This window comes from Haliotis cracherodii, unplaced genomic scaffold, assembly GCF_022045235.1.
Source record: "Haliotis cracherodii isolate W230 unplaced genomic scaffold, xgHalCrac1.p SCAF_9, whole genome shotgun sequence".
Classification (NCBI taxonomy): Eukaryota; Metazoa; Mollusca; class Gastropoda; order Lepetellida; family Haliotidae; genus Haliotis; species Haliotis cracherodii.
Genome location: NW_027266343.1, coordinates 25,252,782 through 25,269,974, shown reverse-complemented (window position 1 = coordinate 25,269,974; position 17,193 = coordinate 25,252,782). Strand labels below are relative to the sequence as shown.

Genomic DNA, 17,193 nt, shown 5'->3' with positions numbered 1-17,193 from the left:
CAGTGCAAAGGACTTCATCAGTCGATTCAGTACTTGGTGGGTACCTATAGATAGGCCATCGTGTTGTAATACTGATGCCAGGGCTGATCTATAGCCTTTGATAGGCGTTTCTGAGATAGAGCAAGAATTCAGCCACTATAGGTATCGTTATCTCCACGTTTAAATGCTTTTTCATTCTCCACTTCAATTGTCCCATCTGTTATTGTATAGGGCAGATGATGCTGGTCTCCATGAGCTTGCCACTCTTCTTGCAGCTGATTTAGAGTAACCGGCGGCTTGCATCTTATTCGAGATAACTTCCAAGCGTGAAGGTGGAGATTGTCGAGGCGGACGTAAAATATGTCCGTTTTCGGTTGTCTCAGTAGGTCGTGGCGTGCTGGGAGTTTCAGGGGTTCTTCCACTAGGAGGTGTAGTAACCTTGGAAACCAAGCACTGTTTGGCCATGCCGTGGCTATGAGAATTATGACACAGTCTGTCACCTCTATATGTTCTTCAGTACTCTGTCTAGAAGAGCCCATGGGGGGAATGCATACGCAAACATTCCCTCCCATTCCATAGAGAGAGTGTCGACCTGGAGAGCTAGCGGGTCTGGTACAGGGCTGACATAGACTGGTAGTTTGTTGTTGAGACATGTGGGGTATAGATCTAGGTTTGGAGTATCCCATAGGTGGGTTATCAACTTGAATACTTCGGGATGTAGTGACCATTCCGTGGGTACTATCTTGTTTTTCCGGGATAGGTAATCTGCTAGGATATTTAGCTTGCCCGGTATATGTCTTGCTTCGATCCTGCAACTCACTGAGTCTACCAAGGCAAATAAATGTGTAACCTCCTTCAATAAAGGCTGAGACTTTGTGCCCCCTTGTTGCTGTATGTAAGGGACCACAGTCGAGTTGTCTGTAGCGATCTTCACTGACGAGTGGTGCAGACGATCTTGCCATGCTTCTAAGGCTAGATATATCGCTCTCATTTCTAGACAATTGATGTGTAACTCCTTTTCTTGGGAGGACAATTTTCCCTGTATGGTAACATCGTCCATATGGCACCCCAACCCTCTCCTGATGCATCTGTGTAGAGTTGATGTTTTGTTTGTTTGTTTGTTTTTTGTTTAACGCCGCACTAAGCAATATTCCAGCTATATGACGGCGGTCTGTAAATAATCGAGTCTGGACCAGACAATCCAGTGATTAATATCATGAACATCAACCCACGCAATTGGGATTGATGACGTGCATCAACCAAGTCAGCGAGCCTGACACCCGATCCCGTTAGTCGCCTTTTACGACAAGCATAGTCGCCTTTTACGACAAGCATAGTCGCCTTTTACGGCAAGCATGGGTTGCTGAAGACCTATTCTACCCCGGAATCTTCACAGGTCAGAGTTGATGTAGTGGGGATGGAGTATGCGAGTGGAATACCTGGCATGACATTTTGACGAGTCAGCCACCAATGAAGTTCTGAGATTCGAACTTGGATTAAGGCTTCCAGCTCTAGGTCTTTGGTGGTATCCATCCAATTCTGCAGGGGCCGTAATTGTAGTCTGCCTCTGTAGGTTAGGTCTTGGATAGATGTGATCTTACTGAGGCAAGACATCCACCAGCGTCTCGATTTGATGGGCTGATCGAGTGCACTCGTTATCATGTGCTCTACTCTTGCATATCTGTCCTCTGGAGGTGGTACTATGCCCTTGTTGAGAAGAAATCTTGCGCCTATGTAGGTGATGTCCAGTGTGGGTACTAGTTCTGATTTTTTAGGATGAACCAGGAATCCTAAGTGTGTTAGTAGTTGGATGAGGCACACTGTATTTAATCTGATATGCGATTTGTCCTGATCGGCCGATAGGAAATCGTCTATGTATCCGTGTAGCCTTATGAGCTTTATATTGGCGAATCCGATGATGGAATTGCTGATCCTGGTGAATAACCATGGGGCGATGGATATGCCGAATAGAGTACCCTGAACTGGTATCTCTGACCGTTGACTGCAAAGCGTAGGTACCGACGATGACTTGGATGGATAGAGACGTGAAGATAGGCGTCTTGGAGGTCTATGCTTATCATCCAATCTGCTTGTCTTAAGGCATTCTTCAACTTCTGAATAGATTCCATCTGAAAACTGGGTGTTTTTTCCAGATAATCTTTGTTCAGGACTTTTAGGTCTATGATTAATCGCATCTCTGAAGAATTCTTCTTAGGTACCAGGAATACTGGGGAGTAGAATCCGTGAGTGGTGTCTGACTCCTTTAAGATGCTGATAGCTCCTTTTGCAAGTAGTTTTAGTATGGCCACTTCTGCTGCAATTAACTTCGGTCCTGATAGCTGGAATCGGGTCCGGTAGGGTGGATGACTAGTAATGGTCGTTTTGAGAAGTGAAGTTGGTATCCTCTTCTTACTACTTCGAGCAGCCATGAGTCGTCTGTGATGGTCTTCCAGTTGTCTGTGTACTGCATAAAACGACCTCCGACTGGTCCTGTGATCGGATGAATGCTGAACTTGGGTAGTCTTGGGTCGATGTCTGTGAGACCGGCTAGTTCGACTGGATTCGATGTGGTTGTATCTTTGATCTTCTGTAAATCTAAATCGTTGTCCATTGGGCAGGCGATGTCGGTAGGATCTGAAGGGGTCTGCAGATTTCTGGTTGAGTCATTTCCGGCGGTATCCCCTTTGGAGACTGCCTCTGCCTCTGCTTCGTCCTCTCTGCAAAGTGGGATGATCATCTTTGGAGTTCCTATACTTGGGTTGAAAAGATCTGTCCTTCCATGTAGAGGCTCGAAAAGAATCCCGGCCAGGATTCACATGACGAGATCTAGGATTCTGTTGTTGATGCTGAATATCTGCAGGCCGTCTCTGTATCCTGGATGCCAACAAGATCTTGGATTCTTGAAACTTCTGGCTAGTTGACGATGCAATGGCTTCCTTCACTGACTTCAGTCTTCCGTTGAATATCTGCAACGCTGTGATAGGCTGTGACAGCATGGATCTTCTTAATGGCTCTGGGATCATATGATGAACTTGCTGTAGTAGATGTTTTCTTTGCATGAGCAGGAACTGTGCTGACATCCAAACTTGTGCTGATTGAAGATCTTACTGCATCTTCAGTATGTGGTCCAGTGAGCTGTGAATGAATCCGGTCTGCTGTAGTGTCATCTCCGTCGGGGTGTCTAATGGTAGACCTTCGCTCTGGTTGTTTGGGGGTATGACGTGGCGAACTCCAGCTGCAATCCAGTTAATGTATGAACTGAAATTAATCATCTGTTTGTTGATGTAGTATAAGTACCTGATTTTGGCCATGTCAAGGTGCATTTTGGTGTTAGGTTTCTTAACCAGATCATAGAAATCTTCATCAATGCTCGGCTGTTGTGCGAAGGGGGCATCGTGTGTCCTTAAGCACTCTTATTAATGGCAGGCATACCCAGTCTAACATTATGTGCCAATGAAGCATTCAATGAATCTTCAATTTTCTTGATGACGTCATCAATATATGACGGACAGGGGAGAGTATGGGATTCTTCAGTCTTACTGACAGGTTCTACATACCCAGCATATTCTAACAAGGGTTTAACGGGCATTTTGTCCTTGTTATCTGGTTTTAAGGGAGGCATTAGATTATGAAGTTCTGCAATGATATCTTTAATGGAATAATTATTTTGTCTGTAATTATCCTCCGTAGTAGAGTCCCCATCGCATGAAGAACCAGTGTTAGCTACAGATCTGCACCCCCTACTCAGGCTGCGCTGGGAGTGGGTCATATGGCTGAGGGTAGAGTAATCCCGGTCATCTGATCTACGGCTAGCAGTGCGGGAATCACATGTTCTATTACTGTATGATTGTGATGTAACATCTATCTCGCTTTCTCCGCCTGTATAACTGGACTGTGTGGCAGTATGAGATGGCGCACGCTTAGGAATTCTATCCTGATTGGCACGAGCTTTGTCAGTTCGTCTATCATAGTGGCTAGAGGGTGACTGGTGTGTATTTCTGTGCATACTGCGATGCGATGCCCATTATTTACAATCTACCCTATGGTGTGCATGGTAGGGAGGTAATCTATGAGATTCTCAATCTCTTTTTATGACTCTCCTACTGTCCTCATAATAATCTGATTCAGCGTGACCTTGTGCATGTCTGCTGGGATGAGCGACGAGATCTCTTCTCCTGACAAGGCGAGACTGCGTCCCCACGCGACACTCGCTTGTTACCCACGTGATTATCTTTAGTAGTCACAGCGAACTTAATCACTTTTTTACATGAAGCAGAAGAATATTTAGCTGATGCTCTAGTATTCTTTTTGTAATCAGGATCGTTGTGCCATGCCTTGGAAAGTTTTTCAAACTTCTCCTTCGACAAAGGTTCGCAATAACTGCATCTTGATTTTTATGTGCAATGTCTTTTCTTGCATGATAGGCATCTTGGGTGAGGGTCACCAGGGATTTGATGTTGCCCACAGCCTGAACAGACGGGTGTCTGTTTTTAAGATGAAGATCTCACCCCACAACACGTTCTCTAACTAATTACTTACTAGATCTTTCAGCCTTCTTATACCCCTGTTCTTTGCTTGTAGACCTGCTCACTGCTTGTCTTTAGTGAAGCTTGAGAAGATCTAGTGTGCTTGTAAGTGTGGAACAGCAATCACGTGTACAGATGTATGCAACAAAATGCTTCCTTGTTGTCATCTGGACACACAGGAAAGAAGTGAGGAGATTCCTGCCTTGCGCATGCGCAGTGGCGCCCCGGGCGAGGGATAGGGTTTCCCTCACAACTATTAGATATGTTGGCAGTGAAGAAGACGTCAGTTGAAAACTTATACAAAAATTATAGTGTGGTTCTCCACATAAACAGGAATTTATGGCAATGATGTAATAGAGGTAGGGTATTCACAAGAATTAAGTACATTTGGTACATTTAAATGGAAACCATTGGATAGGAAATCCTAAGAGTTTTTTACCCGTAAAGCAATGCACATGTGTGTGTGAGATCTACAACCTTTGCATATCCATGACTGTTGTTTCCCTCTCAATCCCAATAATGTGATGCCATGTTTGAAACCATTCACACCTATTTGATAAAAGATGGATACTGTATGTTATGTCATAAGATGAATTGAAAACCCTTACATTTTCATGTTATGATTTTTAATTATAATCTGGATTGGAAAAGGCTGGAAGAGTCTGATTGTGACCTATTTCATAATCATTCATGTACTAATTTTGCATCTCAGTTTCTAAAATTACAGTAAATATAACATTATTTCTCTTAAAGATTATTTTCATGTGTAACAAGTCACATACTCACATAATGTTAAAGTTACTAATGATGTTACTTTGTTAGATAATAGACAGTAATATGTTTCATGTGTTCGTCATGATGATATTTTAATCAAGTCTTTCTTCAAACTGTTACAGTATTTGCAAACAGAAATGGTTCGAGAAGATTTATTATTTAATAAATTAACTTGCTACTTGTCAGATACCTAGTACAAATGTGTTTAGAAAAAAGTTTGAATGTGTGGGCTGCTTAATTACAGAGTTGCAGCACATAGAGTGAAAGAGAGTTTTTGAAAGTAAGAGAATAACATTGTCTAATAATATTCAAAAGAAGATTATACTTGGTAGTAGCACAAAGAAAGCTTTGTGATACACTAGACTGCCATAGATTACCTTGATGGAAGACTTTTTTATGTAAGAAGATGGTGCCCAGCCTTCATGACCATCTATCTCAACATACCACCAACCACCTGCTGCTTTCTCATGAACCTGAAATGTTAATTTTTTGTGCAAACACAACAGGCAATGAGATAGAATGAAAAAGATTTAATATACATGATAAAAACACACATACATCATAATTGTTTTGGCACAAACTTGGGAGCTGACTGATTCTTATCACAGACGAGGGCTGACCGAGAGCTAGGTGCTGTCCTGGAGCCGCTACAAGGCTCAGACAGTGGTCTGCGGACCGGGGCTGTGACCTGAGCTCTGGTGATAGCTTTTTACAAGGAGAGGGAACGACCGAGAGCTAGGTGAGGGTCCTGGGGCTGCTGCTGCGGCGGCTCAGGTGGTGGTCTGCGGACCGGGGCTGCGACCTGAGCTCTGGTGTAGACTTGGGGGAGAAAAGGACACTCTAGATGAGTGGAAATAGCCTGGCCAATGAAAGGCCAATCAGTCAGCCCCTGATAATAAAAGGCAAAATTGACAAAAATGTACATATTTACAAAGCAGCAGCAAATTGGTACAAAGGTGAAGACCTAAGCCGGTGAAGATAGGGTGGGCTGGCGGGTATGGCAATTATTGTAGCAAGTCTTGTTGTCCTTCCAGCTTTGGGAGAGAATGGAGAGACACTGGGCTTATGGGTAAATAGGCTCTTGTGTGCATGCACAGAGGGGGAATTTGAAACCTTACGAGGGATAGTTGTAGGTGTAACATAAACACGTACATGTGAATAATTTTTTTTAATACTTTGGACATGCATATAGTAAGTAGAAACAAAATATTGAATTTGCACAAACCACAATATTAAATTATCATTTCATGACATTATTATCCTTAAACTGATGAACATATTGCAATTTCCTTCTTTACTTTGATCACACAACTGCATATTATTTCTAATCCTGACACAAAATATTGTAATTTTGTCCAACAGCCAGGGGCGGGATCTGTATATTGGTGACCTGGATTGGATTACATCATGGGTTAGACTAATAGCTCATCAAGTGCCCCTCATGACTAAATCAGCTTTGTTATCCGTACTTTCACAAGGAAAGCTCTTGCTCCATGGTTAGGTACCTGTGTTGCATCATGATATGTGATGTTCAGATGTCCAAAATCCCAAGTTGCAGCTAATAACAAGACATACAAAATCACTTAGAATATTAGAAGCATCCTCTGCTTCAGGATGGGGCCCTTAACATCGAGGTACGTAACAGCATTTGAACCACACTGCACACAGTGACAAGTCTTCTGGATCTCCTTGCCCTCGGATCAATGACAGCAGTGGTTAAATAGAAAACTGTCAATGTTCTTTCCCCAGCTGATCTTGGCTTTCCCATCTGATTCCCTATCGCATTAAACTTGGGTAACGTCGAGCGCTTCCCCAATGTGAGATAAAGTGGCAAAGGTGATAAGGAACATCATCTTCTGCATCATGAACTGTATGGCTGTTTCTTCCAGTGGCTCCTCTGGCTCCTTTGCCAGATGTTGGTGGACCATGATAAGATACCAGGCTATAGGCCTCTTCTGGTCTTCCAACTCGAAACTTTCAGCATATCTGTTATATCGAGAGCTGTGATGATTTTCTGGAATCTGGGGACTGGCCAGTAGCTGGTGAGTAGAAGGCTGTCACATATAGGTTTGAAGTCCACATGAACAACAGCTAACGGTAAACATTGGAGCTGGATAAACCTGCTTTAATTGTGGATTGATGATCTTCTCCCAATAGGGAGTTTCAATAGGGGATCTCCTTGGAGTCTTCCAATAAAGCGGTATCAAGAGCAGTTGGATTGCCTTTGTCTCTCAGAATTCCTGTAGATCTCTGAGAAAGCGTATACTGAGGATATTTCATGTGTCAGATGAAATATCATGTTTCTCTCATTGGTTCACCACCAATTGTATTTGCGACTAAAAAAGAAGTTTCGTGTTTGCAAAATTGTAAAAAATATAAACAAAAGTAACAAAAAATATTGAGGTTCACGAAAATTCTGTATGATACAAAAAGATATGATTATATATACAAAATCAACTTCAACAAAAAATATTCTTAAAAACTACAAAGAATACAAGCTGGACAAGTAACATAAATGGCCCTTTGCGAAACGATTGATGAGTTAATTGAGAAATTTACAGTTTATAACGAAACATTTTCTGGAGAATTACATAAATGACCATCTGTCATTATTTTGCCTTGTCAATGTGGAACTAATGTAAAAAGGTAGTCAACAGTTTGTGAACGGGCCAGACACTTATGATAAAGGGAGACAATTTGAGGGAAGGTAACTATTGTATGACAATAGTCCCGTCAAAGTGTTATGTTCACAGCAGTGAAATATCAAGTGTTGTGTTCAGGACAATGATAATATCCCTTTTCTCAGCTTCGGACAACTCAGTCTTTCTCACTGAAGTATATAATAAATTCCCATAACATCCCATGAGTTGATAGTTGTTCTTGGTGAACAGGTATCATGTTGGACCCATGATGGCCACCAGGCACTCTAGGCTGTTGACGTGCAGTTCGTACTGAACACACACCAGAAACTGAGAGGTGGTCAATGTGGCCTCATCCGAGACTTCTGGTCAAGCTGTGTAGGGAGAAAAACGTTTTGCAAAGAGGCCACAAAAAATTCCAACTCAAATCCTTCTAATTGATGTTCACTTGTAGTCAAAATAAAAATATAGACTCAACAAGTGTCAATAGCAGTGGAAATCTGTACAAATATTTAGCTTGTGAAGCAAAAAGTGGCAAAAATGCAGTCACTTGTAACACTTGGCACGAATGCAGATGAGGTAGCTTTGCAGGTGGCCAAATTTGCCAATATGAAAGAGTTTATCAAGTCTTTGCTGAAAGAACTCTCAGACAAATTAAGACAGAAAATAGACAGGCTGTTTTGAATGCTATCAGAGACATCCAGTTGATGCTGGTCAAGAGACACATTTCAATCAGTTGTGACCTGTGAAACTTGAACTGAGTACAAGGGTCTTTGAACTTTGTATAAAACACAATGTACAGACCAGATTCGTTGAGAAGGAAAGACAGAACAAAAACAGTGAATGGAAACATATCAGTTTCGAGGAAATGCTGAATCTTGGATATATATTCACAGACGGACCTATTTGTCTACTTTCTTCTGATGTGACCACTAACTGGAGGACAATATGCAGTGTGACAAGCTATAAATGTATAGTGTTATTAGTAAAACTTATTACATTCGGTAAGTTCTTTCTTTAAACAAAAGGAACTATACATGTACTTTCATTATATATGTCCTTATGAAAACAATGAAGATTATTAATTCTTTTTTTCTTCTAACAGATACAAAAGCAAATCACTTGTAGTCTAATTGAGGTTTTGTGTATGTTTGTTTGCTGTTGTAATATGACTGAATGATAGTCATCATTAGTCACAGTTGGCTAAAGGTGCATCCCCAACAGCCTCATTGTGTGTTTCAGAAAAAATGTAATTATATTTAATGATTGTCAAATAATTATACACATCTGTTTAATTTCACTCCATGTGTATTTTTAGTTACATTCATAAACCATGTCAGTGAAACCTATATCACCTTTTATAAGCATAGAGAATTCCTATGTGGGAGTGAATTAAAATGTAATGTCACATCGACAATGTTCCAGCTATATCATGACGAGAACAATTTATACATATTTTTAATTGAACAGAGCCTTACTATTACTCCTTTGTACAATGTGATTTATATGTTTATGTATACCTGGAATAAAATACCAATTAAAGTAATATTTTAGTGGTTAGCTGAAATTGGTTTTAAACTAGAGTAGCCTCCCTTGTCTTGGGCATAGCCTGTAATTTGGTGACGTTTTCTCATATCTAGCATGCTGCAAGCCATTTGTTTTAATAACATAAATGGAATTATGTTTGTGCAAGGAAAGTGTGAGCAGTCATGGCCGAAAGCATAGATGTAAAACCAAAAAGAAAAAGGGTAGGGTCAAAGATGCCCAAAATTATAGACATGTTGCATAAGCTGAGTTTATAAAGTTTCATTGCCTGTAAGTAGTCCACTTATCAAATGATCAAAGAGCCAAAATTCGGTGGGAAAGTTGCTGGGTTTCAGTGACAAGGTGCCGATACAGTCAAGAGATGGAAAGTTGATGGACTTGGAGAGGTAATGACTCGTCTACGCCTAGAGGGCTAAGCGAGAAGATCTGAGTGAAATAGCAGCACTTCAGAGCCAGATAGCATGCGATCAAACATGGTGGCACAGGGACCAAGATGGCAGAATAGTAGCATATTCGCAACACTATCACCATCAGTGGCAACAAAGGCAAGAAATGAAACATTCTAGAGTAGTATAGATGATGGGGGTTCTGGCTCACTTCCACTAGAGCCAGTTTCATATACCTATACCACCAATACAGAGGGAATTTTTTATGTCAAAATCATATTGCGATTTAACAATCGTCATGATATTGTATTAAAAGAATCATCAATATTAATTAATAATGAACAAAATTTATTATAGCCCACGAGGATATTGGAAAGGTATAGGAGCAATACAAAAATTAGCCACCACGGCTAAGGTATCTAAAGATGTGGCCTAGGATTGGCTAAAGAAACAAGTGATGTGGCAAATATACTTACCAGCACCGTGTTATATACCAAGGAAGAAGTTTGATATTTTTACAACGAATGAAATTCATCAGGCTGACCTCTTGTTTCTTCCCCATGATAAGGTAAGACGCAAAACGTATAAATACCCTTTAACCGTAGTGGATGTGGCTAGTCGATACAAAGAGACTGAGCCATTAACCTTGAAAGATTCAACAGAAGTAGCTAATGCACTGAGCCGTATATGTAAACGCGGACCACTAAAATGGCCTAAGCTATTTCAAGTAGATCCTGGTCGCGAGTTTATGGGATCGGTAACTAAACTGTTAACAAAGCATGATGTCGGAATCAGGCGTGGTGAAAAAGAGGCCCACTGTAGTCAAGCTATCGTTGAAAGATTTAACCGGACATTAGTGGAACGTTTGTTTGGCTATCAGTATGGGATCGAAATGAAATCAGAACGATTGAGATCAACCGAATGGGTGACATGATTATCAGCTGTTGTATCAGCGCTGAATAATGAAGTAACGAGATTAATAGGGAAGAAACCATCCAATGCGATTAAAATGAAATCTGTGACTTCCGAATCTTCAGCACTGAGGAGAGGCAAAGAACAAAAACTTCCGGATAGAGTAAGGGTAAGATATTTATACCAGCCCGATGAACCTTGAAGGAGGCCAACGTCGCGCAACCGATCCGATTTGGTCCCTTAAGACATATAACATTAGTCGATTGGTTACGAAAGAAGGAGATCCTATTCTTTATTATCTTAAAGATGGACCGGGTAGGGCATTTGTACGAGAAGAGTTGCTCATAGTTCCCAACAATACAGTATTACCGCCCTAAGTAACCATAAGTGTAGGTAGTTACACCATCATTATCAATCCATCTCTTTGTATCGAAGGGGGATAATGATGTCTTGTTCATTCTTAATCCATTTATCCTGTGATTGTAACTTCTTAAAGAGTTCATCTCATGTTTGAATGTTCTACCGTTGAATAATGCTTCTTTATACTGTTCGTGTTTGATATGTTTTTTTACCACATACTTCTTAACACCCTTAGCTTTTCTTATCTCCCCATTATCGGACTTCTTTATAGAATACATCTTAGGTCTTAATCCGACATACTCCGCTATAGGAGTCCCAGCACATTCATCCTTCATCTTACCTAACACCTTTTTATTTACTACGCTGTGCAGTGATTTATCTTTTGGGTAATAGCTCGTGTCGTACATATCTATTTTTTCTGCCATATCTTTATACACATCCTCGGTTTGTATTTCCATCAACAAAGAATCTGTGTCGGTATATAACATTTCAAATCTAACGCCTTACTGTTTTTTAAGTTCTTTATAATAAAAGTCATACATTAAGTGTTTTGACGAGTAGAGAATACTCATACCAACGTACACAGGTCTGTTGAATTTTATGTTACTCATCTGCATATGTAATGCGGCTAAGTCATTATCAAATATCTTGCTTCTGTTAAAAGCCGGACTGGCTATAAGTTTCCTGAGTCTTTCTTCCTCATTGGATCTGACTAATTTAACATCAACACGCTTCCTTAGATTCTCCATAGTTTTACCAAATACTGAGTTATTCATGAGCTTATATAGATTCTTTTTCAACCTTATATAGGGCTCCATCCAAGGGCTTTGATCAAACTTTAGAACTCTGTGTATTTTCTTTAGTTTCATACCTAACGATAGATATAACTGGAGATTTCTGTAGTGAACTATATATTTTGTCTTATCCATCAAATTTGGTACGAGTTTTTCTACGTAAGCTAACCTTGTATTACCCATCAAGGAGTGTTGATATTCCGACATCCAATCTTTATTCACCATTAATCTTTTGGGAGCTAGCGGATAACTGTTATGGTCTTTATGTAAGGAATTTGGATATTCCAGGTCAACTTCTAGTATATACCCATTATAGGAATCTGAGGGGATATCATTCACTTCAATATCATCGACCCACTCAAAACCACTCGTGGGTAAAGGTTGACTCATAGCCCATCCGTACAAATTGTTGGCGTCGAGATATAATATGTGCGTGTCGGATTTACTCGGATCATATCCTTCCACTAATTTATTATTAGCCTTAGAATACCTTTTTGCTACCATCGATATACCACCTCTTAATCCTTTCTCCATAAACAAGTGCATATCGTAATCGGTGAGTTGTTTAAGTTCTACACCGGTCTTCTTCAACAATGCATCCCACGATAGTCCGGGACTGGAATAGTGCCATGCCGGGTCCAAGCCGTATTGTTTTAAACATGTCTTTCTAAATATCTCGAATATATCGGCGAGTAACAGTACATCATTTTTAAGTACAGATCGTGATAACCACCTAAATTCTTACAACCTAATTTATCCCAGACCATCATAATCAGCATCTGTTAAGTTACTATAGAATGATTCAAGAGGCGGTAATTTAGTTTCGTTGAATCTAGACCAATCATTCATATATTCGTAAGGATATACACCTTTTCTCAACAACAAATAACGGCACCGATTGGTATATTGATTTGTTATCGCAAAGTCATCGGGATTGTTCGCATTAGCTAAATTGTCCAGGGAAGATAACAGAAATTGTACGAAGTCTATGAATCTAAGCCCATTACTTTGCTTTATTCTGGCTTTCCCATCCTTGTCCGTAGAATGTATAGTTTTAGTCAACGAGAATGATATATATTTTTCCATATTATTAGGAATGCACATTAAGCCGCCATCGGTCTTTGAGATAGCTTGCATAATGAGATGAGAATCGTATCCCCTAAGGTTATGGGTATTGTTTGTGAATCCATTTTTAGTTTCAAGTTACACTCATTATGCGAGGCTCCCCGATAATTACCCGTGACGTGGCAATGATCTCTTACGGAATCCCCATTCAGGGGTTTATTACAAACATGACAACTCGTTGACTTCTTATAGGCCCTCCAATCATCCCTTGTCATACACATGGGTTTCTTACACGATAGTACTGGCATTTGATTACAATTATGTTCAAATTTTTATATATTTTTCCCCTCTTAAGGCATATCGATCCTGATAGCATTCTGTCAAACACCTCTGCAGTGTTCTTTATGCGCTTCTAATAGATCTTGTCTGCTGTACCCTTGTAGGCATCTTTCACAGAAATATTTCTTTTCCTTATGGGTTGTTTGATCGTATAATAGTCTGCTTAAACTCTTTATCCATGTATAATGATATTTTCCATCTTTTTCGATCAGAAATGAATTGATTCTGGGGATATGTTCTGGAGCGGAGCTTATCCTGTGTATAACAATTCCTTCAGAAGAATGTCCGAAAACATTTATAGCTAAATTATTTTGCTTTTCCACCTTATCAGTTTGTGAGATTTGTGTAGGTTCGTCTATACCATCAAAGTTGAGTCCATCGTTTTGGGGATAGCTAGAAGGTCTATCTGGATTTTTGTCTACGGGGAACAATGCAGATCTTATCATCATTCTGAAAGTCATCGCCTTTATTTTTTACATTGATTATGGCTTTTTTCTTTTTTTTTAATACGAGGGTAAATCTATATAAGATCCACCTTTGAAAGGCATATAATTTGCTATGTCTAAATATAAACTATCGATTTTATCCACACCCCAACCTGAATCTCTATTCGTCCAGCGTTCTAAAGTTTCTTGTATCCTCTGAATTGATGTATCTAATGATGCGTTTATAGTATCAGATTCAGTTACAACTTCTTGATTGCTCCGGAAATATGGCTCGGTATATTCAGTGCTATAGTCTGCACTACTTTTACTCAATAACATTTTAACCGTCAGCTGGTATTTTATACTATTTAAATCATCTAAATCCACATTAATTTTGCTTGATACGATGGGCTTAACATCATTAAGATGTTGGAATTAATATCCATCTTCCAACCTCTTAGATATTTACCCACACCGTCTGTAGGTACAAATTTTAACTCATCATCTGGTTGATTTTTATCGACATCATCTGGTTGATTTTTATCTAGTAAAGCGATCAATTCAGCTTTTCTCATTCGAGAATAACCCCTCAGCCCACTTTTTTTCACTCGAGCTTTGAGTTCTCTAACATTCTGGGGTTTGTTGTATTCCAAACCGAGTAGATCAATCAATTCACCTTTTCTCATTCGAGAATAACCATATAGACCACGTTGTTTTGCTAAAGCTTTAAACTCGCTGAAGAAAACCATTGTGGTGTATACAAAATAAGACATTTATGTAAATGGTTATATTTCCATATATCTTATTCTCCCCAACCTATTCCTCTCGTTGATGTAATCTTTCTTCCTAGCGTAAATAATCTGCTTCCTAACCCTTTCAGTGCCGTGTTTCCTACATAAACAATAATGACATCTGACACCTATCCCACATACAGAACACGTATAATTTACATTTCCTTGTGTGATGTAAAAAGCGTGAGTACCGCAATATACACCAACACATGGTTTCTGACATTGAATTGGCTTCCTAGAGTGTATATCTGCACAGATTCATGATTATACACCTATCATATCATCTGTCTAAATGAAAAGCACATATTGAGTCTCTCAACCAGCCAGATCTATTTATAGCTTGTGCATAATTGTGTAGCTATAAATAGCAACTGCAGACAACCCAAACACTATAAATGCTATCTCACGGTCCTTCTGAGCCTCTGACGGTGTATAAAACTGAGAGAGTGTTGGCCTTGGCATTTGGTCAAGTGTCTTTCCATAAACGAGGAAGTATTCATGCATGGCAGATTCAACATCCTTAAAAGTTTGAATTGAATGTCCTTGTTTACGCAGTTCATCATTATAAAATCTAATCTCTCCATTCTGATTCCCTCAGAGTAGAAAAAAAATAATTACTCCCCGAAAAAGCTAGAGCATTAACAATAGCTCCACCGACCATCATCACAATTGTTACCATGATGTTTCGAACTGTGTTCAATAATACTATGTTTATAAAATATTCAAATGTTTAATTACTTCATTATGTCTTCTGGGATAAGCCCTTGTTTGATGAGCATATCCTTTGTTGCCATTGCTAATCCTATATCAAGAATCATCATGCCGATATCATAACCATTAAAATCTAGCTTTGGTGGTGTGGCTTTAGTAATCATTTTAGCTATATGGGCATAGCCAATAGCCAAGCCGCTGACCACCGCTGAATGATACGTTGCATTTACCAACATTTAACCGTCTGTAACTGGAGTAGTCATGCTTTTTATAACATTAAATGAGGGCTTAACTCTAATTGAACCTCATCTAATTTTTGAACTTGTGACGTTTCTCTTCTCCGGTCTTATAAAATAACCATACCGCCGTTATAGCAACAACCCCTAGTACGTAGAGGGCCCAAGTTTTAATCGGACGACTATGTTCAGTATTATGCATTAGTTTAGCCTTCCTCCCTTCCTACCAGCTGCAACTTTTCGAGGAAACTTAGTCACTCTGACTTGTTGTGGTGATTGTGCAATCGCTGGTATTTCCTCATTCACTTGTTGTGGTATTTCCTCGTTCACTTGTTGTGATACAATCGGGGTTTGTGCTTGTTGTTTTTCAATCTCTATTATTATTAAGTGGGCACATATGTTTAAATTGACAATACCTAGCCGTTATTAAAGCTGTGGTGAGCGGAGCTAAGAACATTCCGTATCTATGATAAAACTCACAGCTTACTGAGCTTATAGCGTGTTCGATGAATTGGTCTTTCTCGAGAGATTCGCATAAATACATGCGATGTTCTGCCGGGATAGGGTATAGTTGTAACATAGCCGACCCTATTGTTTTAGACATGGTAGCTCCCAGTCTAGACTCGTAATGCGTGTACAGTTTTTTAATTTCTTCGTCAGTCATGTTATCAATTTTTTCAATGGTATAATTTTCCACCGGCTACCGGCGAGTCTTTCTCTATGTTTATCTAAAGATTTATCTACATCTTGATCTGGTTCTTTGACCATTTGTTCGATGAGGAGATATTTAAGTCTAACATAATGGAAAATAACATATCCAATACAGCCAGAAATAATAAACTGTTGAGAAAGAATGAGGATTTCAAACCACATTATTACATAACAACCGCTAATGTTCAATTTACTATATTTTTGCTATATTTAGTATATTTTTGTTATATTTTGCTAAGCAGTTTCTATATTTGCTAAGCAGTTTCTACATTTTGCTAAGCAATTGCATAAGCAGCTGGTTGATCGGTTTTAATACGAGTTTACAGTGCTTCGTTGAAGCTAACAGTTTTCTGACTTTATCTCGTTCGGACTTGGTATAAATAACATCATTTTCCCGTAGACATTCCTCGAATGAATCTCGGTCTTTTCAATGAAACATGGCTACCCATTTGGTCTGCTCTCTGAGATCTTTCAGGACAGAGTTGTATTTTTGAGTAGGTACCCAAACGCTATGCTGACTATGCTGTCCGGAGAATGCTAAATACAAAAGCATATCTTTCTTTTGGGTGAGTTCTTTACTTGCACTGCAATCTTCTATTACGAAAAGGGTTGATTCTCCTTTGTATTTTTCGTGACATACTAGTAAACAGTTTTGTAAACGATTGCCGAAACAACTATGTGTATACCATTGTCATTCATTACCCAATCTCTCGATAGGTATGTTTTTTTTACATTTATAGACGGACACAGAATAATAATATGATCGACAACATCCAGATAATGACTTTGTAAAATATCTGGAATAAAAGCTGTTTTTCCGCAACCCGTTTGCCCACAGATGATAGCGCAGTGCGGTTCTTTAGGTAAAAGATTATTAATAGATTGCTTGCACGAATCTTCCATTCTGTATATTAAGTTGCGCATCCATAATAACATACAAATATATATTTAATTTACCATTGGATTCCTGGAGCTTCGTTATCTGTATAGTGACACCCTC

General features: G+C 39.5%; 1 protein-coding gene across 6 annotated transcripts in view; it reads right to left on the bottom strand.

The window, feature by feature from the left end:
• Window positions 1–17,193, bottom strand: part of LOC139452295 (SH3 and PX domain-containing protein 2B-like) — a 291,496-nt gene that overhangs the window by 10,347 nt on the left and 263,956 nt on the right. For all 6 annotated transcript variants that reach the window (XM_071233713.1, XM_071233712.1, XM_071233711.1 and 3 more), the window contains one exon: window positions 5,657–5,752. In XM_071233713.1, coding sequence (XP_071089814.1) covers window positions 5,657–5,752 — 96 coding nt within the window. The remainder of the gene's footprint in view (window positions 1–5,656; window positions 5,753–17,193) is intronic.